The sequence below is a fragment of the Amphiura filiformis genome, chromosome 19 (assembly GCF_039555335.1).
Source record: "Amphiura filiformis chromosome 19, Afil_fr2py, whole genome shotgun sequence".
NCBI lineage: Eukaryota > Metazoa > Echinodermata > Ophiuroidea > Amphilepidida > Amphiuridae > Amphiura > Amphiura filiformis.
The window spans coordinates 23,153,300-23,177,842 of record NC_092646.1 but is presented as its reverse complement, the minus strand read 5'-3'; the positions used below and the strand labels follow the sequence as shown (position 1 = coordinate 23,177,842).

Below are 24,543 nucleotides of genomic sequence, written 5' to 3'. Positions count from 1 at the left end.
TGTATTATGTTGTATTAAGTAAGTAACATTTCGGTATTTGTAGGTAAGAATTAGACTTTTGGTTGATATCGCAATCAAAACTTCATTTTATAAAGCACTTTGAATGTATTATTTTCTTTATATGCGTTTATTGATACTTTAGACCCTATCATGTATTAATAATGTCGGTTCACAGCGGTTGAAAGAGGATTGAAGTAAGAAACAAAGGCACTAAAGTGACTTTAATTTGCTTAATTGCACACAAATTGCTTAAAACCGTTATTGCAGACTTGTGAAGTCCATCTTGGAGTCAGTTACGTCTTGTGGCCTTTCGTTTGAGGGCAACTACAATTAGCTTTATACCAGGGTCCATCACTGTGTTGTCTAGATCATGAGACAATGAGAACAGTCGTTTTTTCCATGGTATTCGTAGGTAACCTTAGCGAAAAACGTCAAAAGTTACCTTCGAATAAATCAATTTGGACACAAATTACTCAGAAACCAGAAGGTCGGTAAACATTTAAAATGAAGCACACATGACAGTTGACAAATCCAAGTATTTATCCCTTCTAATCTTCTTGAATCTGATTTTTCTTTTAAATGAGCAGGCCGTCGTCTATTTCAGTTCATATTTTTCAACAATTAAGTCGTATTCAGTTTTGTATGGTGGGCATGTATGTGAATTCGCAACTTTCATTGACATATGATTTGATAGCAAACATAAAGGCCTTCGTTATGTACCAATATGGGCATTGGCATGAATGGCGGTGTTTCACAATACTGTCATGATGTCAAATTGTATTCAGTAGGTAACATTCGGTTACCGAAATTTACCTCTGAATACTTGCTTTTATTGTTGACATCTCAGAAATATTTAAAAGCAGGTTATTGAAACTTGGTAGAAATAAAGAGTGTATTACCCTGCACCTATTGCTTAACTATTGTTTACTATTCTCTCAGTTTGTGGAAATGACACAGCTTTTAACATGTATTCGGAGGTAATGCATATTTTTTACCAAACCTACCTTTGTGCCATTTAGAATTTCTGGCAGCTAAACAAAATAATAAAGATGTCCGAATGCAATGCATTTCAGTATTGGACATATCAAAGCTTGTATCAATTGCGCATTTATTAATGATTTCCATTTTTTAAAGATATATCTACTGCTATGAAAAATTGTATTCGTAGGTAATGTAAAAAAATACCACTCAAAAAATTATCACAAAAAATTCATAATTATGTACAAATATGTGAAAAATTGAACAGGCAATCTTTGAATACACACCTTTCAGGAAATCAATTTAGATTCAATCCAATGACTTCTTTTCATAACTGATTTAGATGTTTTTAAAAATACTTTAAGAAATATTTTGAAAAAATGGGTAAAAAATAGCATGTTTTGGGGTCTCTGTGTCTCAGTTTTTAACAGAAGGGGGACTTCTTATATGTGGCGCGAAGCGAAAGATCCAGGCGAATAAACACAATACAAAAAGCGAATGCCAATTGATTAACATTTTTAAGTTATGGCCCTGAACATGCCGTGTACACTTTTGGTTGGATTCGACCATATACATGTCATGACAAGTTTATTCAAGTATTTAGAAGTTTTTATCAATCAAAGCAGATAAAAAACACACAACTTGCTAAGATTTATAATTAAACTTGTTACTTGTACTCATAATTTGAAACAGCCAAATTCTTTTCAAAATAATTGATATTAAAATGTCAATGGAATAAAATTATAAGAATAATAAATGTTGATCAACACTCACTGGGATCAATAAATGATAAAGTAAAAACAATGTTTAGTTTTTGTTCCGCTTTATTGGTTTTGGCATTTTTACCTTTAGCAACCAACAGTGGTATAGACATTAGGGGGACTTCTCCCTGTGGGATGCTGGACACCATGATAGATTTTTTAGGCCTGTTTTGCCCATTTTCATCAAATTTTGACCATCTTGAAAGTCGTCTTTACCCCTAGAAAAATCTTGTCTAAGCTGTTGATTAATGAGGGAACAAACCAAAATATCAATGAAGTCCTATGAATGAAAGTAGTTTCATTTAGGGAGTGAAGATGTTATCGGGTGACATTTGTCCAATTGTCACCAATGTTTGCACTGTATTTTTTGTGGGACCTGCATGAGTGCACATCAGACATATCGAATTGCATTCTGAATATGAAGAATGTCCTTCTGATATCAAATAATTTTGAAATTCGCGATATTATACAATGTTAATGGAAAATTATTAAAAATTTATATTTTTGATATTTAAACAGTCCTTAAAGTAAAATTTATAAATCTAATGGTATTTACTTCAAGTGTAGGCTATGTAGCTGGGAGGAAAAGCCAAAGATTATTGGACAATTTTGACTTTTCGTATTCAAAATTATACATATTTTCCCCAAAAGACCTAAAAATTATATATTCAATACAAAAAAGGTCAACATTTTCAAATGATCGTCGGCTTTTCCTTCCAGCTACATACACTTTAAGTACATATCAGTAGAATTTATAAATTTTACTTCGAGGACTTTAATATGAGACCCTTGCTCGCCTCCTAAAAAAACCTGTTCATGTAGACGCAGTAGAGACAAAGCCCAATTCACATCTATTTGGGGAGAGCAAGACTTCTCACAGGGGTAGCCGTAATTTATGTTCTGTAACAAAAATCCAATGTAAATTATACTCAAGACAGGCATCAAATAAAAAAAAACCTCATTTTTGAAATTAAATGTTTTTATTTTGCATGAATGATATGGCATGGTTGTCAATTTAACAGAAATATATATAGATTCCAACTTCTCTACCATGTGACATTACAGCCCTGGATTTGAACCATTTAACAAGAATAAATGACACCAAAAAGGTACACAATAATAGACCACAACATTGTGTAGCCAAGGCATATTCACATTATTATTATATGCTTTTTGCTGTAAATGTTACAAAATGGGCTATTCCAGAAAATAAGTGCACACCCCCTACAGATGAGTGACTTCAATACTAAAAGTAATGGAAATGTCTGGATTTCCTAATTTGATTTCTGGGATTCCAGTTGCTAACGTAACTGAAAAAACTTAGAAATGCAATTAAATTAATAAAAAATCATATAATTGTCCAAAATGAACTCTCAAATTGAGGATTTCCGATTTTGAACTACTTTTCTGCTGCATTTGTTTGCCTTTGGACACTTCTGCATTTCTAACAATCTTGACTGGTCAAAAAGTCAGGAAATCCGAACTCCTCTATAGGGTGTGTGCATCTATTTTCTGGAATATTAAACCATATTTCTTTCTTGAACCAAGGGACCAATGGCAAAACTTATGTTGCCTGCCAATCTGAGAATCACAATTGCCGATAACAAAATGAGATACAAGATTCACATTCACTACTCCAGTCTGAGCTAATAATGGATCATTCCATTTGAAATCCACACTCCCCATGCAGAAGATTGTGCTAAAGTCTTCCACAGAGTGAGGATGGGTTTTAAACAATAGACAATTTGATAACTTCCATTTGAAATACTCGCTCCCATTCCCAGATCCAGTTGTGGAAGGTATATACTTTGATCAACTCATAATCGGCGGGCCTTATAACATCGCAGATTAATATCAAAACATTTTATTTTGGGAATTTTCTTGTGACATCTCGCCAGAAGCATCACAAATTATTAATTCAAGTCCTATACTTTGTCTACTTTCTTTAACACACAAAATATAGACCAGACAGGTCAACTAATAGCACTTTTAATGTGGGGCTACACTGTAAAAAATAACAGTGAAATTTACAGTAAAATACTGTAAAAAAGGCTAATTATTTACAGTATTTGGCTGTAATTGATAAAAACAGGCAAATACTGTATTTTGTAGTTTAAATTATCTAGGCCTATCAAAGCTGAAATTAAAATTGGAGTTATAATTCAACGTTTAAGCAATATCAATATCATCACTACACTGTAAGAATGGTCACTTATACGATTAAGTACTAAATATCACATGACTAAATTTTACAGTAAAAGTGTGTGCAGCCAATCTGCCAACCAAAACCTGTAAAATTTACAGTATCCTGTAAAAAAGATGAATTTTACAGGTTTCAACTGTATTTTCTTGACAGGAAACTGTAAATTTTATAGTTAGGTGATGTAAAAAAACTGTTCTATGGGAAGGGTGGACTTTTGAAGTCAGTCAGCATTTTTTATCCTAAACACATTCTCAAGCTCTAAAATAACTCGCCAAATATACCTATTTTACAGCATTTTGAGTGTGTTCATTTTTACAGGATACTGTAAATTTTACAGGGTTTTGTTGGCAGATTGGCTGCACACACTTTTACTGTAAAATTTACAAGATTTTTTTTACAGTGTACTTTTCGGCGTAGTGGTAAAAGCCTAACATTTCCCGTCTATTACAAGCTGATCAAACTATAGGTAAAGTCATATACAGTGGGAGGGTTTCAATTCCATTTGAAAACATACTCCCTCTGTGGAAGACTTTTCTTAAATCAAGGGAGTGTGGATTTCAACTGGTATAGCCCAACAGAATAAGGAAAGGCAAATGTTAGGTTCGAATCCAAATATGGGCTATTCCAGTTAAATTCCACACACCCCTATGGAAGACGTGACCATAATCTTCCACATATAGGATTAATATTTTCACTACATAAAGATGTGGCAAATTTTACATGAAAACAAAAGGTAAACTTGCATAACAAGTTTCAACTTTATTTCTTAAATAATATTAGCAATAAACAGGCTCAGACAGATTTGTCCAAATGACTTGCCCGATTGGTTTGACCAAGTCTTTGACTAGGATTGACTGCAAGGACCTTATTTTATGCATGGCAAAATTTAACATTTCAACCATGGTAAAATGCACAATGACTGTTTTAAACAGTTCTCTCAACAAAATAACAATTTACTTTTAATATTTCATCACCGCATCCGCAGTAGATAGCCCAATTATGTTATCTTCAAAATCTTACTATCAGCAGTAGATAGTAATCATCTTCAAAATATTGCTATTAGCAGTAGACAGCAATCATCTTCAAAATCTTACTATCAGCAGTAGATAGCCAAATTATGTTACCTTCAAAATTTTACCATCAGCAGTAGATAGCCAAACTATATTACCTTCAAAATCTTGCTATCAGCAGTAGATAGCCAAACTATATTACCTTCAAAATCTTACTATCAGCAGTAGATAGCCAAATTACATTACCTTCAAAATCTTGCTATCAGCTGTAGATAGCCAAATTATATTACCTTCAAAATCTTGCTATCAGCAGTAGATAGTTTGGCTATCAGCATGTACGTAGATAGTAATCATCTTCAAAATCTTGCTATCAGCAGTAGATAGCAACCATGTTCAAAATCTTGAACAACATAACTTCCTGGGTTATCATACTGTGATTTGTCGAAGCCTGTAAAAGTCTGGCTGTGTCTAAAATGTCCCATATTTTCATTCATTCACTCATATCCATTTGATTCCTCTCTCATGCACCTCTCTTTCAACTCTTTTTCTCCACAATATATGTTCACCCTGCAATTTTGATCTACTAATTTTCCTGCACCATTTCTAATGTTTTCTAAACATTATAATAAATCAATTTTGACCCAAAAGCAGCTGATATATATATGATTTTAGCAAAACATTTTTTTTTAATTCTCCAAAACACAAATTATGGGTCAACCAGGCCCGTAGAACAGGCTAATCGAGGCTATTAAACAATAGGCCAATATTCCCATGTTTTTATTTTCAGTTTAGCTGCTTATGGAATGCGTAGAAGTAAATGTTGCACAAATATATTCCGCTTTGACAAAATAGCGGGCAAAATGGAAACTGGATCAAAATCCAAGGGTGAAATACTTATGTTATCAAAATATAATTTAAGTGAATACTGTTTTCATATTGGTTGATGCAGTTTAAGTTATTTAACCAATCGTATAATATATAGATATGTGCTTTGTATTACTCTATGTGCTGTACAAAGCTGTACAAGGATATATCCTTGTCACTAGGATCCACAACATGCTCATCTATCAGGGGCAGTTCTTTAACCCCTATACATTTGTACATTCATTGAATGACCTTTGACAATTTTGGTACAAATTTTGCTCTATGATTGTTTAATTGAGGCTATTGAACTGTGCATTTGGGATGAGGCCACTGTGGTCCATAGTGTGTGTTAAGTTTAAAAATAATCCTCAACCCTAAACATGTATATACACCTAATAATAATACAACACTGGCATTTACAGCATTTTTATAGCACCCAATATCAGAAAACTGACCCCAGAGCACTTACAGACTAATAAAATACAATTTACATATCATAAAATGTAGAGTTAAACAAAATTAAGAAAAACTAGTATTAAATTAAAACTTACACATACAGATTAAAAGATAACTAAAAAGTGTCTCAAATGATATGGTTACACTACAGGGACTACATTAGCTGACACATTGAATTGGACGGACAGTTACATACTTATTGCACCATCATTGCTTTAGCATTATGTTTTTATGTTCAGGGCATGAGCAGCAAATTTATAGCTAATACCAGTAGGCCCTACCCTATTTCTAATATATCCATGACCAGAAGCTCTTGCTCTGCTTGCGATGAAAATAATAATAGTGAAATTTTACATTAAAGAAAAGGTCTTTAATTAAGGGCGGCCCAAAAACTACATTCAACACAATATTATACAAAATATACAAGTAAGCAAACTGAAAAAAAAATGCAAAAAGTAGTAACAATTCAATATAAAAGATTTAAAAAAAAAAGATTTGGGACAAACTGCAGGTATGGTTATAGGACACTAATGCAGACCAGTATTATATGTGGAACCCAATGGACAGAGAAATTTCCAAGTATGTAGTAAGATACTCTGAAAACTAAAGGTTACATGAATTTAAAATACCACCACTGACTTACATACAGAGGTCTTAGCTAGCTATGTCCAAAGTATATTTTTTGCAACTAACAAAAGTTCAAAAGTTTACGTCTATGACCAAAAAAAAATATCAGAATCTCCAACAAAGGCTCATTTGCATATTATTTACATGGATTAAAAAATCCTTTTCTACTGTTTTGCAAAGACCTTTCGCACTGCCTAATTTGGCAGTTTATGGAATGGCGTAAACATGAAGTCGGGTTCTGATTGGCTAATTGAATCCACAGCACCTCATTTGCTGATCAATCTGCGTAGCACTGCGTCACGCAAGCGCAACCTAGGGATTTTTTTTATGTGACCATTCAACCATTGTAAAAGGTCTTTGCAAAATAGTGTAGAAGCTTATAAACTCCTCAAAAAAAGTTTGGAAACTTACCAAAACGGCTTTATATCAGAAAAAAGTGAAATATATTTCCATATTAAATCATATCGATACAAGCGTTGTTCTTTCCTGTCAAAAAACCAAATTTGTGACCATAACTTATTTTATTGTTGAGTAACTGTCTTTGAAAGACAAGGAGGTCTCAAACAAAATGTGCCAAATCTGTCATTGTCTGCGCCATTTGCATCAGTAAACATGAATAAGGAATGCCACACTGTTTCATTAAAAGCGGTTCTTGTACAGCCAGTCTCACGATCGGTCTTCTGCAGCCGTTGTTTTTCTTGGATGGCCACTTATGGGTCTGTCTTTGACATCTCGGTCTGTGAAACTTGACTTTTAGCCCCGGGCTTTTAGCTTGGAGATCATTTTGCAGGAAAATCCAAATGTTGCCGTGATTCTGAGGTATGCCAGCCAGCCTCAAGCTGACCAATAGCGCGAGCCTTATCCAGGTCTGGTAATCGAACCATGTTTGCTTTAAAATTTCTTGCAAATGACCTCTATGAAGAAGTGACCTGCAAGATAGGTTGACTTGCGTTGATCTGTTTGAATCCACAAGTAGTAGAATCCCATCCTAGCACTTTTCATTCAAAATGATGTACTGCAAACAACTTTTCATTCATTCTTTTATTCATGCATTAATTCAGATCAATAAGATGAGCGCAGATAATGGTCAGTTTCGCACATTTTCTTTGAGACCTCTCTGTCTTTCAAAGCAAGTTACTCAGCCGTGGAATAAGCTATCGTCACAAATGAGGTATCATTGTTGACAGAAAAGAACAATGTTTTCGCTGGTATGAAACAATATGGAGATAGATTTCAAAATTTTCTGATATACAACCGTTTTTGAAAGTTTCCAAACCTTTTTTGAGGAGTTTAGTTCAATAGATGCACTAACTGGTTTTTACCCTCCCAGTAACACTATCAACAGATTAGAATATGTGACTCTCCACATCACTCAAATATACACCCTTTTTAGGCCAACCTTTAATATAGTGACCTGGTCTATGACCGAATTGTTATAATATTACATAATTATACCACTTTTGCTAGGTCATGAATTAGGGTTTAAGGATTCCATCTTGTATATAAACAAACTCTTATGAGGAATGTATTTGAAAATATTTTCTTAGATTATTTTTTGGATAGACAAAAATAATTCTGAATTTCTTTTATAAAAAATTAGATCTGATATAATGTGATCATATGCAGTACATCAAAATGGGGGACTTAGCAGCAAAGTGCTTTTCGAGATAGATTAAAATAGACAGAAAAAATACCATAGTCTGTCAATTCAGAAGTACAAAGTAAATAGACCTCGGAAACTGGAGGTATGAGAATTATGATTTCAGTGCAATGCGTGTGTAAATGCTTCTTTAGCGTGCCAACTGCTGCACGATTTGTACTTGCCGAGCAAATCATGCTCTTTATGCGTCGTGTTTTTTAACATACAGTGTGTGTGACGCAAAGCATTGACCCCAATGCCACAGATTTGGTTTGTACTTCTGAGTTGATGGACTATAAGTATCTGGGATGCTTTTTCACTAATAAATATGAATACCATGATCAATTTTATCAAATGAGGTGTCATTTTAAAGCTTGCAAAATGCTTTTAAAGCAGAAATACTGAACTCTAAATTGACTTGACCTTCAAAGTCCCCCCATTGCATCACAAATTGCTTTAAAATACTGGCATTTATAAGACAAGTCTGTACTTCCTATGCATAATACAGACAGCTTTGTACGAGGCTCATATAATGAAAGACAGAGATAAAAAGACTAGTTCGCATCTGAAATTCTGACAACTAGACAGAAAAAGCCATCCTGCGCAGGTCGGCAACCAATCACGGTGCGCCTTTGCCCTGACGTCAGACCCGATCTAGTCTTTTTTATTTTTGTCTTTCATTATAGAGTGACACCTCTTTTAGACCTATCTTTCCTCTTCTTTCTACCTGCAGGAAAACAAAGAAAAATAATAATGTAGCATTAATTATCAGTGATAGAAATATCAAGGCTATATTCAGGAGTCCAATGTCATTTGTTTGTTTACCCAGGTTGGTCCGTGAGGAACACATGCAAATCCATGGAAAACCATGGACCGTTCCAAGCTCATACAAATGCACAAGCCTGGATAGCCAGTGTAGGCTAATATATGCATGCTGGCCTAGATAGCTTTGATAAACAAAGCAAGAAATGGAAGAAAATAGCTAGGAAAATGAGAAAAGAGAGAAGGCCACTCCCAAACACAATTGTACAATTTTACTCTTAGCCCTTACTTCGTGAGAAAGGAAACTGGAATTCCAATCTCAGGCCCCGATGCAAAGGCTGTTTTGTACCCACAACAATAATACACAGCTACACAAGTGTTTAAATATATTGTCAATTTATATAAAAATAGTTTTAATATCACATATCACCAGTGCCGATCCAGCTTGAAATGTGGGGTGGGGGGATACTCGACCAAAATTGTTAAAAAGTGACTGATATAAAAAGAACAAAAAATGAGTCATTTTGCTGAAAGGTGCGGGGGGACACATATATCCCCCTGTACTTTTAATTCAGCATACTCAAATTAACACAAAAATAATTTGGTTGCCAGTTTTTACGCGAACTTGCCACTTGTGATGCTTAAATAAGCACATTTCCAAAATCGAACAGTATGGTACTGTAAAAGTGAATATTTTCGCGAGAAGATATTTTCGCGATTTTGTCAATTGCGCGAGAATTAAATTTCGCGGTTTTGATAATGCTACAATAGAAACCTCATGCAAAATGCTATTTTCGCGCTTTTATGTCCACTCGCGAAATTCGCGAAAATAAAAACCTCGTGACAATTTCTACTTTTCCAGTAATTCATTAAGCATAACAAACCTTACACACTGGACAAGGCCCGCAGAAGGTGTTTGATAGTGGTGGAACAAAAATTGCCGCGTAAGCGTCAACATGCATGCATGTGTCTGAGGGGGATGTGCCCCCTTTAGAAGCTGGAAATTTTTTGATTTTTCAAACAGGATTTGTGCAATTTATCACACACTTTTGTTGAATTTGGGAATACATGTACATTAGACTATAGCTGCCTTCTTCTCTTTGCTAGAAAGTGTGTGTGTGTGTGGGGGGGGGGGTTAAACAACTCCTGTCAAAATGCTTTGCCAAAATTAGCATCAATTTTTTTGCAAAAGGTATAACAGATAGGCAGTTCTAAGTTTCCTAATGGGAATCCCGGGTGAGAATCTACAGGTCATTTTACTGATTGTGGAGCATACTGAAACTTTTTGTTTCCATTAAGTATTTAATGGAATTACTTACTCAACAATGCACATGCTAAATATTTGTTTCCAGGGAGTAAAACAGCAAATTTCCAGTAATGCAGAGTTGTTCTACATTTTAAGGACCTTCCCACATAATTTACTACACTCTTACCATTTCGTTTTAAAAGATTGCCATTTTGCATGCCATTTTGGATTCTTGTGTGATTCCCATTGGAGGAAACTGTGGGAATTTGTAAATTATTTGTAGACTGATCTTGAGCCTGGTTTTCTTCTCCTTGTTGAGTAACTGAAAAAAAAGACACAAAACCTGTAATTTTCAATATTGTGTCAATTTATTGTAACATTCAGTAATTGATCAAATGGAGACCCGGCCTTGAAATCAACACTAAAGTCCGATGTATACTCCACTTCACGACTGCGAATTTGCAGGCCGCAAAGAAATTTGAGCTGAAATTTTACGACTTCCGTGATTTGGTTCAACTTTTGGGGGTAGGCCAGCAATGATTCTATAAGAAAGCACAGGGCGGGCAACCAGGATACTCGGTGATATTTTGATGAAGTATACATGAATGTCTTTGCGCGAAGCTGCAAATTAATTTTTTCATCACAGCTTCTCGCGAAGTATGAAGTATACATCGAACTTTACTAAAATAATGTATGAGCTATAATCCGAGACAGAATTAAAAGGACTACATCTAATGTAACTGTTAATCAAACTCCCCATGACCCTTAATTGGTTAATAGCACGTAAAAGGAAGATTGGTTCATCAACTGGTGCTGATCAGAGAAAAGAAATCACAGAAACTGGCAAAAAATTTCGGTACTTTGAAAAGGCAAAATGCATCTTTTCTAGTCATTGTTGACATGGTATCTTCAGGAAAGAAAGTTTCCTGTTACTAAGACATAACTTTTGAGACGGTTTGTATGTTTGAAGGTGCACAGTTAACCATAAGGCATGCTGTTGACCGCTGCGTTCAGAAACTCAATCATCAGGACACTCGTAAACAAACCTTGCCAGAGTTTGATTACCCAGGCAGATGACGTCAGACGCAAATTATTCTTTATAGTCGTGTTACACCCGGCGTAAACTTACACTAACATTGATAAAAATTCCACAAATATTTTCGCTACTCCTACTGCGTGTCACACACCTAGCCTACACCTAGCACTTTGCCGACCAGTTCCACCAAGCATTCACTTCTGGTCGGCGTAAACATCGGCTACCACTTCCGGCGTTTCCGTGACCTTTTTCAACCATGCAATATGTAATGGCTTAGTTCCAACCAACAAAAGGTCAAACTTACACCGGGTGCCAGGAGTAGCAGCGTTCACATTGCAACTTACGCCTGGCGGAGGTTACACACAGCTCGCTACTCCTGACTTTTATCAGGAGAAAATCGTCGGACGTACGCCTGGCGGAACTTACGCTGACCATCGTTCACACTGCCACTACTCCTGGCAGCGCCTATCGCTACTCCTAGCAACTTGCGCCGACCAAGTTCCGCCGCGCGTACGTCCGACAATGTGAACACAACTTATAATTCTATCTTTGATTATATACCATTTTTGGTCTTGGTGAGGCAATGATGTCAATGCGATGATCGTGACCATTTTGACATCATTTCTAATAACAAAAAGTTTACAGGTGTCCAAAACAGACACCTCTTTATCCATATGCAGGGGGCGTCTGATGGAAGCATATGTCCCCCTTGGTATTAAAAAAAAATAAAAATAAACCCCCAATTGACGCCATTTTGTGGACCATTTTGACAATATTGTTGTTATCATTGCTTAAAACAGAAAGTGAATGTTATTATGGTGTCTGAAACAGAAGCCAAAACAAACACCTCATAATTCATACACCGGGGGTATCTGAGTGAGGAGGGATGTGCCCCCTCAGTTTTATGTTAAAAATTTCAAAATTAAGTAGCAAGGGACACCATTTTGTTGACCATTTTGACACTATTGTTTTCATCATTGCTTAAAACAGAAAGTGCATGTTTGTCCAAAACAGAATCCAAAATGGACACTTCTCTATCCATATGCAGACAGAGGTGTCTTGAGGGGGATGTAGCTCCATCGGTATTTGGAGAAAACAGTAAAAATAAAGGCCCAAATAAAGTCATTTCCCAGCAAACACAAAAATGTTTTAAAAACGTTTTAAACAAGTTATATTTTGGGTTTTGGTTTTGGTAAAAACGTTGCCATTCACTAACTTATATCCAGCATAATTATTACACTTACGTTCATAGTCTCCATGACTTGTGGTCGTGGTCTTACATAATACTTTCCCTAACAAAAGATAAAGTAGATAGGCCACTATAATTACTAGAATAATTAAGGCTGCAATTCCACCAACTGCCGGAATCGAATCACATGTACATGGAGGTATTGGAGGGCAAAATCCATCTGTGTGATAAAAATATGTAAAATACAAAAACATTTTAGTCCCTTGTGCTGAGAGACTTGTGGGTTTACTCCTAAGCATTGTCCGAAATGGTTGTCTTTGACATTATTTTTTTAAATGTAAAAATGTTAAAATTTAAACTTGGATAAACTGCTGAAATAGCAAGAAGGTGAAATTGTCCGATTGAAGCTAATAATAATGTATAATCCCACCACCATCTTGCACATAATTGTAATGAATATATTTTCAGCAACAATTATCAAAACAATTGCAGTAGGCAACAATTGGGACAGTATCAGGCTATCAACAAGAAGTGTTCAATATGTGAATTAAACTTTTCAAACATACAATGTATGTACAAACACAAAAGTTTACTGTGAAGCATGAATTTTGTAAGTGCCGTTGATTTGCAAATTTGTCATGCACACAGATATTTCTTCTACCTATACGCCTTTAAGAAAATGTACAAATTCACAAAAAATGTCAGGTTGCAGAAACATGGGTTCTGTACACATGGGTTCTCTCTATTCAATATATCAATAGCTAAATCCTAATCCTTTATTTAGTTCTAATTGGCAATAAAAGTCAAATTTTAATATTTTTGCAATTTGAGGGAAAATGGGTAATAAGCATACGATTTTGCATGTTTTCTTACAATTGTAGGCTACTCACAAAATTCTAAGACTTGGCACAAGTCTAAGCATTCAAAATCTTGAGTATAGGCTACGAGCTATTTTATAATTTTAATATTTTATGTTTTCCAAAAATTAGAATGCATAACCTAAAATTAGTCTTCGTACAAGTCTTTCTGCTCGATTATCAAAGCGCATGAAAATTGCCCTAAAAATGCATGTTTTGGCCCTTATTTCCAAAAATTGACCAAATATTAAAATTTGACTTTCATTTCCAGTTGAAACTAATTAAAGGATTAGGATTTAGCTATGTTTCATTGGGCAAAACAGAGTAATATTTTTTGAATCCAAAAAAATTAGTGCTGTATTTTTCTGGAATATTGTACATGGGGAAATGTCAATTATTTTTTGCTTTCATTTTTTTCATACACAATCTTGCCACCAAGGTTTTTCTTAAACAGAATTTTATGTAGAATCAAAATATCATGGGTGTCATTTTTTTAAAACTGTTCTTGGGTGTTTTTTGGGCGGTTTTTGGCAACTATCATATTTTACAATAATTCATATGTTTTCAGCCCAATTTCCATTTTATTTGCTGTATAATATGAACTAAAGTGTGCTGAATATTTTTTTTAATAAAAATTAATGGTCAAATGTTATCCCAGAAGAAATTTGGACAGACACATTTATCAAATTGGGTGATTGTAGGTGTTTCTGGGTGTTTTTTTGGGTGCTTTGGGGTGCAATTTATAATGTATATATATGGTGTTTTCAAATGAGTAAAGATAACAAGTTTGTCACTATTCGCTGTAGAAGTGACGTCATAATCGGATTAACTACCATAGAAATAGATGAATACAATATTTGACTATATTGCCCTGCACTACAAGCAGGTTGCACTCATCACCTGTGTATGTCTGCATTCATAGATTGAATATAATACCGCTCTTTTCAAAAATACTACATGTAATCTTACAGTTGCGAGTGATCAGCATGATATGAATATTCTATAGAGTTATGGTCCAGGTCTTTCCCTGTTCTTTGACATCTATGGTTCAATGCATAGGTACCACGTAAACTTTGTACAGTGCAGGGCGATATAGTCAAAAATTATATTCATCTAATGCTATGGTAGCCTTACGTCACTTACAGCGAATGCATCCATAAGCCCATGGCAGCAGGGGAGGGGGTTCTTCACATATTTTTGTACGGAGATGTGCCACACAGATTTTCGGATGCTGACTTTTCTATACCTTCTTTTTGCTGTTTCTGCAACCCATCAGTATACCAATTTTTCACAGAAAGCACCCAAATTTGCCCTAATTGGGTGCATTTAAGGGCACTTTTTGCCGGGACTTTTTGTCCAAATGTGCCCAGTTGGTTGCATTGGTCTCCACTGAAAACGAACCCATTGATATATCAATATTGCTTACAAAATATACCCCCAAACCATGGCACCTTCCTGTACACCTTCAAACAGGAAAAAAAAATAGGGGTATTGAGAACTGCAGGGTAAAGGCAGGGGCGTAGCCAGCTTTCTTGGTCAGGGGGGGCAAAATAAAATTTTTGGGGCACAGACGAAAAAAATTGCAGTTGCATCATACAATACATAGAGACTGTATGTCTTGAGCTTCCCGAAAAAGGGCCTTATTGGGATGATTGGAAAATGGTATTTTACACTATTTTCGCCATTATCCGCTAAAAAGGGCTTTATTGTTTACAATGTGCTTGTGGCGAAGCATGAAAAATTTTGTATTTTACACTATTTTGGCCCTGAATTTTTGCTAGAAAAGGGCTCCTTGCCCTTTTTCTTTTCTTTGCCCTCCTGATTTTCTCTTTCATTTTTTGTCAGAGGGGCACTTTTTCTTTCATTTTTTGTCAGGGGGGCACTCTGCCCCCCGCTGGCTACGCTACTGGGTAAAGGGTACCGAGTGATCCCACAAATGGGTTATGGGTCCTGGGGGATGGACTTATATAGGGTTTCAGGGATGGAGTTAGGGATACCAGGGATGGGATAAAGAGTACCGGAGACAACATTCGGTATATTTAGGGGTGACCATGAAAGAAGGTTAGGTGTACCAATGACAGGGTCCCCCGAAGGTCCCAGGGACAACAGAGTGGGTCCAGGTGAAGGGATTAGGGGTTCCAGGGATGAGATTAGGGGTATCAGCAATGGGGTTTGAGGTTTCAAGGAACAGTGTTAGGGGTTCCGGAGACGGGGGTTAGGGGTTCCAGGAATGGGGGAGAGCCCTGTGGTCAGTGTTAGGGTACCCAGGGATAGGGTTAGGGGATTGAGGATAGAGTTAAGTGCCTCAGGGTTTGGATAATGGATACCAGGGACAGAGGATGGGGCTAGTGGTACGGAGGACTGTGCAGGGTAAAGGGTACAACAGGTTATGGGTCCCGGTGAAGGGGTTAGGGTTTCAGGGATGACCAGTCATGGGTTCCAGGAATGGGGTTAGAGGTCACATGGTCATGTTTGAGGTCCCAGGGATAGGATGAGGTACTGGGGATTGAGTTAGGGTTCCCAGGGTTGGGGTAATGGGTACCATGCAGGAACGGGGTAAGGGGTACCGGGCACTGGGTAAGGGGAACCGTATGTGGGGTTACAGGTGCCGAAGATGGGATTATAGTCTCGGGGACAGACTTTTTAGGTTTTAGGAATGGAGTTAAAGGTCCCGTAGTAGGTTTTAGGGATCCCGGGATAGGGTTAGGAGTTCTGGGGATGGAGTTTGGGGGTTCCAGGTTTGGCGTTAGGAGTCCCAGGGATGGCATTAGGAGTACTGAGGACTGTGTAAGGGTACTGGAGTAAGAGACGTAGGGTACTAAGGATATGGTTAGCAGTGGAGTAGGGTCATAGGGGCAAGGGGGCACATGCCCCCAATCGATCTCAAAAGCTAGAAAATCCCATAGGACCAAAAAATGGCTTGTGCCCCCAAATCAGACCCGGTGCCCCCCAAATATGATGACCCACGCTACGCCACTGGTGGTTAGGGTGCCAAGGATGGAGTTATGGGCTAGCTGGCCCGAGTACATATCAGGTTATGGGCCACTGGGCAGTGGATTATGGGTTCTGGTGTTATGTTAAAGGGACCCATTGATGGGTCTAGGAGTCCCAGGGATGGGTAGGGGTACTGGCCAGGGATGGGGATAAATGTACCAAAAATACAGGGTTATGAGAACCGAGGAGGATATGGGTATGAGCATTCGGGTACTAGTACGGAGATACATGTTATGGGGTACATTGTACACACTGAAAACAAAAGCTTGTTTTTCGTTGTGTTCTACTAATTTAAATTAGTAAAATAAACTGCTTGAGCGCATTCTACCAATTTTTACGATATCTTCACGATATATGTAACTAAGCGGACGTATGCAAGACTCGTAAATGAAGGAATAATAGTTGTTGAGTGGGTCCTACCAATTGGATTTGGAAGTTCTACGACAATGCAACATTTAGTACAGCATCGATAATTCGTAAACCCTGTCATCGCAGCATTTACGAACTCGTTGTACCATTTGGTTTTACAAAGCTCTGGTGGTTTTACGATGTTTTAAACATTCCCGCTGTTTCGATCATGTGTTCTGCACTCGACCACGCTTGCAGACGACTGACCGAGTAGCGGTTGTGCAGCGACAAACTTGAAGGTGAAAAACTATGCTAACAGGTAATATTTCAAGGTATTTCTTTCAAAATGAGCACTAGATATTGTATTGATGGTGTAAGCTTCTTTTCTGTATGATCAGAAATGCTGTGCCACATGTACATTGTGGTCGTAAAGACTAAAAGTCACGATGCTGTGTCACATCGCATGTAAGCTTAAAGCTACATGTATAAGCTTACATGCGATGTGACGCAGTTATGACCTTTAGTCTCTACGACCACAATGTACATGTGCACAGCATTTCTGATCATACAGAAAAGAAGCTTACACCATCAATACAATATCTAGTGCTCATTTTGAGAGAAATAACTTGAAATATTACCTGTATGCATACTTTTCCACCTTCACAACCATCGTACATCACATTTGTACAACTGATTCGTTCCGCCAGTCAAACGAGTTCTAATCTTTGTTGAGCCTGTCCAACTAACCAATATTAGTTAGTTGAGCCTGTCCAACTAACCAATATTAGTAGGATGAGACATCGCTTCTTACGCTCCTATAGGTTAATACGGCAGGTTTGAAATTCGTAAAACCCATGCCGTACTAATCACTTCGTTGGTAAGGCACGTTAGTTAAGCATGCCTAACCAATATATAGCATCGCTTGTCATGCCGTACAAATCATTGATTAGTAGAACGAGACATCGTTTTTACTAACTTTTACTTAGTAGAACTTACGACATTATGTTTTCAGTGCAGGTATCCGAGTACGATGTACGTTTAGCAGGGTACAGGGTTATGAGGTACCGAGTTAGGGATATTGGGTACAAATTAGGATTACGGGTTAGGGTATGGGTATGCGCTGGCCCAGAGTACATCAAACTTAGCGGGAACATAATTATCATTATCATATCCTAAGGAGACGGAAGAAGACATTTAAGGTGAAATAAGGTTACAGATCTTAAATTCGGGAACTATTTTATAACAAAATGTCATCATACAAAGTGAATTCATAATTAGGCCTAGGTGAGCATTTGAATGTGGGTGTGGGTGCGGGGTGGTGTGGTGTGTATTTGCAGTGTATTATGGAGTTTGTGTATGTGTTGGTATATTAATTAACATGTTACTTGCTTAAACTTATATTTTACAATGCTCATTAAAATGTTTAGAGGAAATAAGTTGAATTTGGCGGCCATTTTGAATTTTTGGAGGCCATTTTGAATATCAAAATTGTCGATGTTAGTGTGTACGTCATAAATAATATCCTAAGCTTAAAACAAATGCTACTGTACCAATAAATTCACAATAGGAATCGTCAGTTTGAAAAATATTGGGAATGTAGGCTATTGCCAAAATGGGCGCCATTTTGAAAAATAAGATGGCCACCAACTGCTGCATCTGGATTTTTGTGGACATGTATAAATATGTTACTTGGGACCTAAACAACACATTAGGATAGGTGGCACATTGTCATCAAAAAAAGGCCACGGGATTTAGTTTGCCAAGGCAACTTTCTGCCCCAAACACCCATCAAAAATGCAAAAAAATAAAATCCGCCCAAAAAACACCCAAAAATTTAAACATTTGACCATATTTCTTTAATATTTGAGGTACATGTAGTTCATATTAAAGTGTATATAAAGTTTGGAATGGTAATATAAAAGCCTTTAAATGCAATATATGACTAAAATAAGTTGATTTTTATGCCATAATATATGCCAAATACTGAAAATCAGAATTCGCACAAAATCCGCCCAAAAAACACCCAAGAACAGCTTTAAAAAAATGACACCCATGATTTTTGGAATCCTCACAAAATTTTGATTCAGAAAAACCTAATTTGCAAGATTGTGTATGAAAGTTTTGAAAAAACACAATTCCCCATATACTAATAGGGAGTAAATCAGTATATTTACCTGGTGAGTCTGATGTGCTTGCTGGGTTTGGCAGTGGTGATTTTGTCCATAAAGTTTTGTCTAGATTTGATTTGATAAGATAAGAAAAAGATAGTTCGAAAGAAAATGCCATAAATAAGAAAACAATGGCATGACATACAGGGAAATGTGACAGGGAAAAAAGTTCATGGCAGAAAATCAACAAAAATAGAAGGAAATAAAGGTTGTACAACACTTAGACAATCTTGCTTAAAGTTGCTTATACTTGACATAACACTATTGAAATTTGGGTGAAATTTTGGCAACTTAAGGTGGTACTGTTTTTGCATTTTTCTCAAAAAATAATAACACACTGGTAACAAAAATTATGTATATTATAGGGGCAAGGAATTCAGTTACTACACTGGAATTTCAGTGGCTCAAGACAAGCGGTACATTATTTATGATAAGAAAAGAGGTACTGCTAGAACCCTTATTTCTTAACATATATAGGCCTAATGAACTTGTCTTGAATCACTGAAGTAATTGGATTCCTTGCCCCTATAATATACATAACTTTTGTTACCAGTGTGTAGTTATTTTTTGAGAAAAATGCAAAATTAGTCACAAATTTATCAGGGGTGTAGTACCACCTTAATGCAATTTTGTGAATTTGAAGAAAGTTTTTACAATTTTGGCCAACTGGTAATCTTTCCTTTTCCATACATTTTTTGTTGTAATCCATCGCACATTAAAAAGATGGACTGTACACTTATTCTGAACCATGTCAGAACAGGGGTTACCTATCATGCCTATAGGGCTTAGCTAGCACGTCTTTTGGCATGTGGCACCCAACCCTGGCTGGACCTGCCATCAAGTTTTTGGATCTGGCATTACTATTTCTGCCAAGATTTTAGTGCAATTATTTCAATTATACAAATTTATAAGATAACTAACATGTGTTTACATGTACTTGTTTGTGTCAATAAATACCTTGGGGTACAGTGCTGGTAGGAAAATGATCTCTTGTCGGTGGCTTTAGCGTGGTAATAGATTTCGGTTTTGGACGGCATAATTCAGCACTGTTGTTGAATGGTTGGTACATTCCTTCAGAACATTGTGCACATTCATAAGAAGTGTATTCAGCTCCTGTTATAACAAAATTGTGGAAAAAAAGAAATATTTTAATGAATATATGCACAAAAATAAAAAATAAATCAAGTTGGGGACCAAGATTTTGTTTTTGCAATCATAACAGCTTTGAAAACGAACTTGCTTTTTTTTTTTCTGTGTAACAAGATTATGTACATTTATTCACCCCATGCATTTTCAAAATACCACAGCATTTATCATTTTAATTTTTCTATTCCCCTCCATGTGTTACTTACTTCAAGCCAACTGACAAGTCAACTTTTTTATCAATAAATAATCAACCCTAACGCTAAACATGGTTTTTAGCTATCGGAAAATAAAGAAGATGAACAAAAAAGTTACTTGGCACCCCCAGGATTTGAACCTTCGACCCTCGGGAGCCCCGCACAAGATCACCGAATTGTAGTCACAGGCGTTTCGCTAGCCCGGCCAGTAAACCCCTGGGTATATATGACTTAGGCTGATTGCGTCATGTCATGGAATGCATGCATGCGCAGTGGTTTTCTTTGTAAGATTTAGTGCAGAATTAGGTCGTGTTCTCACTACAGACATGGGGTCTCGTACCTAGGTCCGAGTCTACTTACAAGTGGACTCAGTTCACATTGATTTCGCGTTCTCACTAACACCAAAATGCTGATGTAGGATCGACTCCACTTACCCGGATGTTATACTATCAAGCGCTGCAATGCATGACCATGACGTCACAAATTCTGTTCCAATGCATGTTTTGAGCCGAACTCACAGCACAAATCAAACTTTACTATAGACTATCAATTTGGAAAGATCATGTTTTATTTCCAGGCCCCCTGATATATTCCTTCAATCTATGGATTTGTTATTTTGTGATATATGCATGTATTTGGAAAGATATGAAATAATCAGCTCTAAAAACTGTTATTTTATATAGGCCTATACGTGTAAAATGAGAGAAATAAAAAATACATCGGGTTGTTATTTCTGTTTTGGTCAAGCACGCCGATTCACACACAACACAACCTCTAAATCATCATCAAAAATACTATTTTTGATTGGTAATTTTAACTCAGTCTACCAAAATGTACACCTCAAAAACGAATATTACACCCGAATATCATTTTGTATTATACTGTAAAGCCCAATGTCGTTTTGTTTAATTCTGAAACTGGATCAAATCTGTATCTTGCCGCGATGCCGTTGTTTTCACACTGCAAGAGAAGCATGCTGCTCATCCAACTACGGCAAGCATCTCGAACGAACGAACGTCCGTGTATATCCCTTTCCCCCCGGCCTTTCCCCTAGACTTTTCCGCATAAAAAATAAATATTGTAAATTACATGAAATAAAGCATGTGTAAATTTGTTCTATAATACCAGCTATGAATTTTTAAGTTGAAAATGCATGTTTAAATTTTATCATGGAAAATTATATAATGTAGACATGTATATTGTATAGGCCTATTATAGTACAACGACGGCTATCAAGGTTGTGCATTAAACATTTCCGGTATAAGTGGATCGAGTCCACTTGTAAACGCGTTCTCACTATGCTGTTTGATACCACGTCCTAGGTACGAGCTACCTCAATGAGGTGGTCTCGATGCTACATCCTGGATGTAGGATCGAAACCACTTATTTCGCGTTCTCACTATGCTTGGAAGTGGACTCGATGTAGGATCGAGTCCACGTCCTGGTATCAAACAGGCATAGTGAGAACGTGCCCTTAGGGTTAAATATCATAATTTACCTGGTAATTGCACTCGATCTCTTTGATGGTTAACATCACACAGTGGTATAGGCTTACATGTTGCTGGTCCTGTTTGATACCAATCTCTTGGACAATCACAGATGGTGTCATCCACTCCTCCACATTCGATGACCTGAAAAAGAGAATGTGAAGAGATGTAGCGTATATAGCGTAACATGTGCTGAAACTCGTATGTTTTTAGCACAACAAAGGTATGACAACTTAGGGTGGAACTTTAAGGTTTATGGGTAGTGATTTTGGTGCAATTAACAAAAGAAAGCACTTCAAGCTGCTTGTGTTTGGGGTTTCTATACAATTGGCAGGAAAGTGATTTTCAATAGGTTGTCAATGTTTCTATACAATTGGGTGGAATGAACTTGGCTCTACAAGACAACTCCCATATCAATGGGTTTTGTGATGGGAAAAAGTCACATAGTTAACTATAAATAAATAATAAAGAAATTTATTGTCTGTCTGATATCCAATACTTGAATCCCCCGTTGAATCCTGTATCACTAAAAAGCAAATATGTGCATATGACCATATTGATAAGTTCTACAAACATGGGGAAGTTTGCTGTTACAGATATTTTAAGATAATAATCATGATAATAGGCAAGTCAAAACTTGTCATTTAATTTAAACATTATCCATTTCTTTCATATTTCCCCGGCATATGTGACACAATCAAGAGGAATGAGTCGGATGTCGCTAATATTGTTTTTGAGATATTGGCAAAAACAGTGTTCAAATTCTTTTGTTTTATATTGTTTTCAGCATTGATAAATTCCCGGGGATAAATTGCTCATAACTTGGTAACCAGATGTCCAAAATGTAGCATTCATAAACTGCCAGAAAATGATGTAAAAAACTTCTAATTGAAAATTGCCGACATGTGACTCATTCCCCTTGATCATGTCACATATTTCAAACCTATCAAACAAATTTTGTCTAGGCCTATACATTATCAAATATTTTGAATGCATATATTCTTCCTAATTTCATTATGACATCAGTGATATTTTTGGTATCACTGGAAAGAGACCCATCCTATATACATTGCACCAAAAATGACCGTGACGACATAAGGTAGTTATAGTGTATAAATTCCAAGCTTTAGTTAATTAAAGGGGTATTTCATGATTTCAACAACTTCCTTTTAGGGTATGGTTCAAAAGATATCTACGAAAAAATTTCAGTTGATTCGGACATTGAATTTGCATAATTACATGTAAGCGCCGGGGTTAGCGCCCCCATGGTTGTAACCCGGGGGGATCACTCGCATGCCAAAGTGGTATGCATGCTCGTCCCAGCACCTCAAAAATGGACCCTAAATGGCGTAATCAGTGTGGAAAAATTTCACCCCTTATTGGCGTAAGACTTTGTAAATCTTACCCCTAAAATATGGCATAATTCGGCGTAAAAAGCTAAAATGGGCCCCTAAATGGCGTAAATTCTAAAAGAAACCCACTGAAGTTGAAAAATATACCCTAAACGTAGAAACTTTACCTGAAAAGCACCCTTTTTTCTAAAAACGGTGACGCCGCCACAAGGCCAAAAATCAACCCTTTTTCGACGCTTTTGGGGACGAGCATGCAGTGACCCCCTCGAGGGTTGTAATTTTGAGATGTTGACCGCCAGAAAATACAAAATGGACATATCTTTGTTCAACGGCCGACTCAATTTTTTTTGGTGTAAGTGGGGGATGAGGCTGTGGATGATTGTGGATTATGAGATACCCCTTCACTACTTGTGTTAACTAAAAAACAAGATTTCCATGAGGGTATAAAATGCCTCTATATGTGTTTTATAAACTTGACCAAGATGCCCATTCATGATGCACAATTCATACATTTAGATAAGTTGACATGCCAAACTTTACTACGTCACTACGGTCACTTACACTTATGAGATCACCTGGACATTCACTGCATGGGTATGGTACGGGACACACATTGGTTTCAGGCATGAATCCCTCACCAGGTAGCAGCACCTTGGGCTATTCCAGATAAAACATGCACCCCCCCTATAGAGGGCAAAATTGTTTTTTTCTAAAATGTCTGGAATTCCAAAGCATACTTGAGGAAAAAACCTGGATTTCGGCCCTGTTTAGTGCATGTAAAATCTGGAAATCCATGGAGGGTATAGAGGGTTTTAAAATTGTCAAAAAAAAGTTGGAATTTTCAATTGACTTACCAAAAAAAATCTGAATTCCATCGCCTCTATAGAGGGTTTCTAAAAATACTCAAATAAAAAGTTGGAATTTTTCAATTGACTAGCAAAAAAGTCTGGAATTCCATGGAGGGGTATAGAGGGTTTTTTAAAATTATCAAATAAAAAGTTGGAATTTTCAATTGACTTACTAAAAAAAATCTGGAATTCCATCGCCCTCTATAGAGGGTATCTAAAATTACACAAATAAGTTGGAATTTTTCAATTGACTACCAAAAAGTCTGGAATTACATGTTAGGGTTTTTAGAGTTGTGTTAGGCTTGTATAGGTGTTTATTGTTCTAAAGGTTTCATTATATTTGCTTTATCTGCATTTATTCCAAGTCATCTATGATGT

The 24,543-nt window shown here is 36.6% G+C and overlaps 1 protein-coding gene across 1 annotated transcript; it reads right to left on the bottom strand.

The window, feature by feature from the left end:
- Window positions 1–8,518: 8,518 nt before the first annotated feature.
- LOC140141065 (uncharacterized) lies at window positions 8,519–23,965 on the bottom strand. The gene is made up of 7 exons (XM_072162837.1): window positions 23,879–23,965; window positions 21,977–22,109; window positions 20,096–20,251; window positions 19,145–19,204; window positions 12,827–12,991; window positions 10,734–10,868; window positions 8,519–9,265 (listed from the first exon to the last, which is right to left on the bottom strand). Exons 1-7 carry the CDS (start codon window positions 23,942–23,944, stop codon window positions 9,219–9,221), a joined length of 762 nt encoding a protein of 253 aa, XP_072018938.1. The 5' UTR covers window positions 23,945–23,965; the 3' UTR covers window positions 8,519–9,218.
- Window positions 23,966–24,543: the final 578 nt, after the last annotated feature.

Bases quoted from the DNA above. Each gene is read 5' to 3' on its own strand.
- LOC140141065 (XM_072162837.1), bottom strand. From the start codon at position 23,944: ATGCCTGAAACCAATGTGTGTCCCGTACCATACCCATGCAGTGAATGT. The intron at 19,205-20,095 runs GTATTTATTGAC...AATCAAATCTAG, and splicing joins TACCAGCACTGTACCCCAAG to ACAAAACTTTATGGACAAAA. The intron at 10,869-12,826 runs GTAAGTGTAATA...CTTTTTTTTCAG, and splicing joins AAGTCATGGAGACTATGAAC to TTACTCAACAAGGAGAAGAA.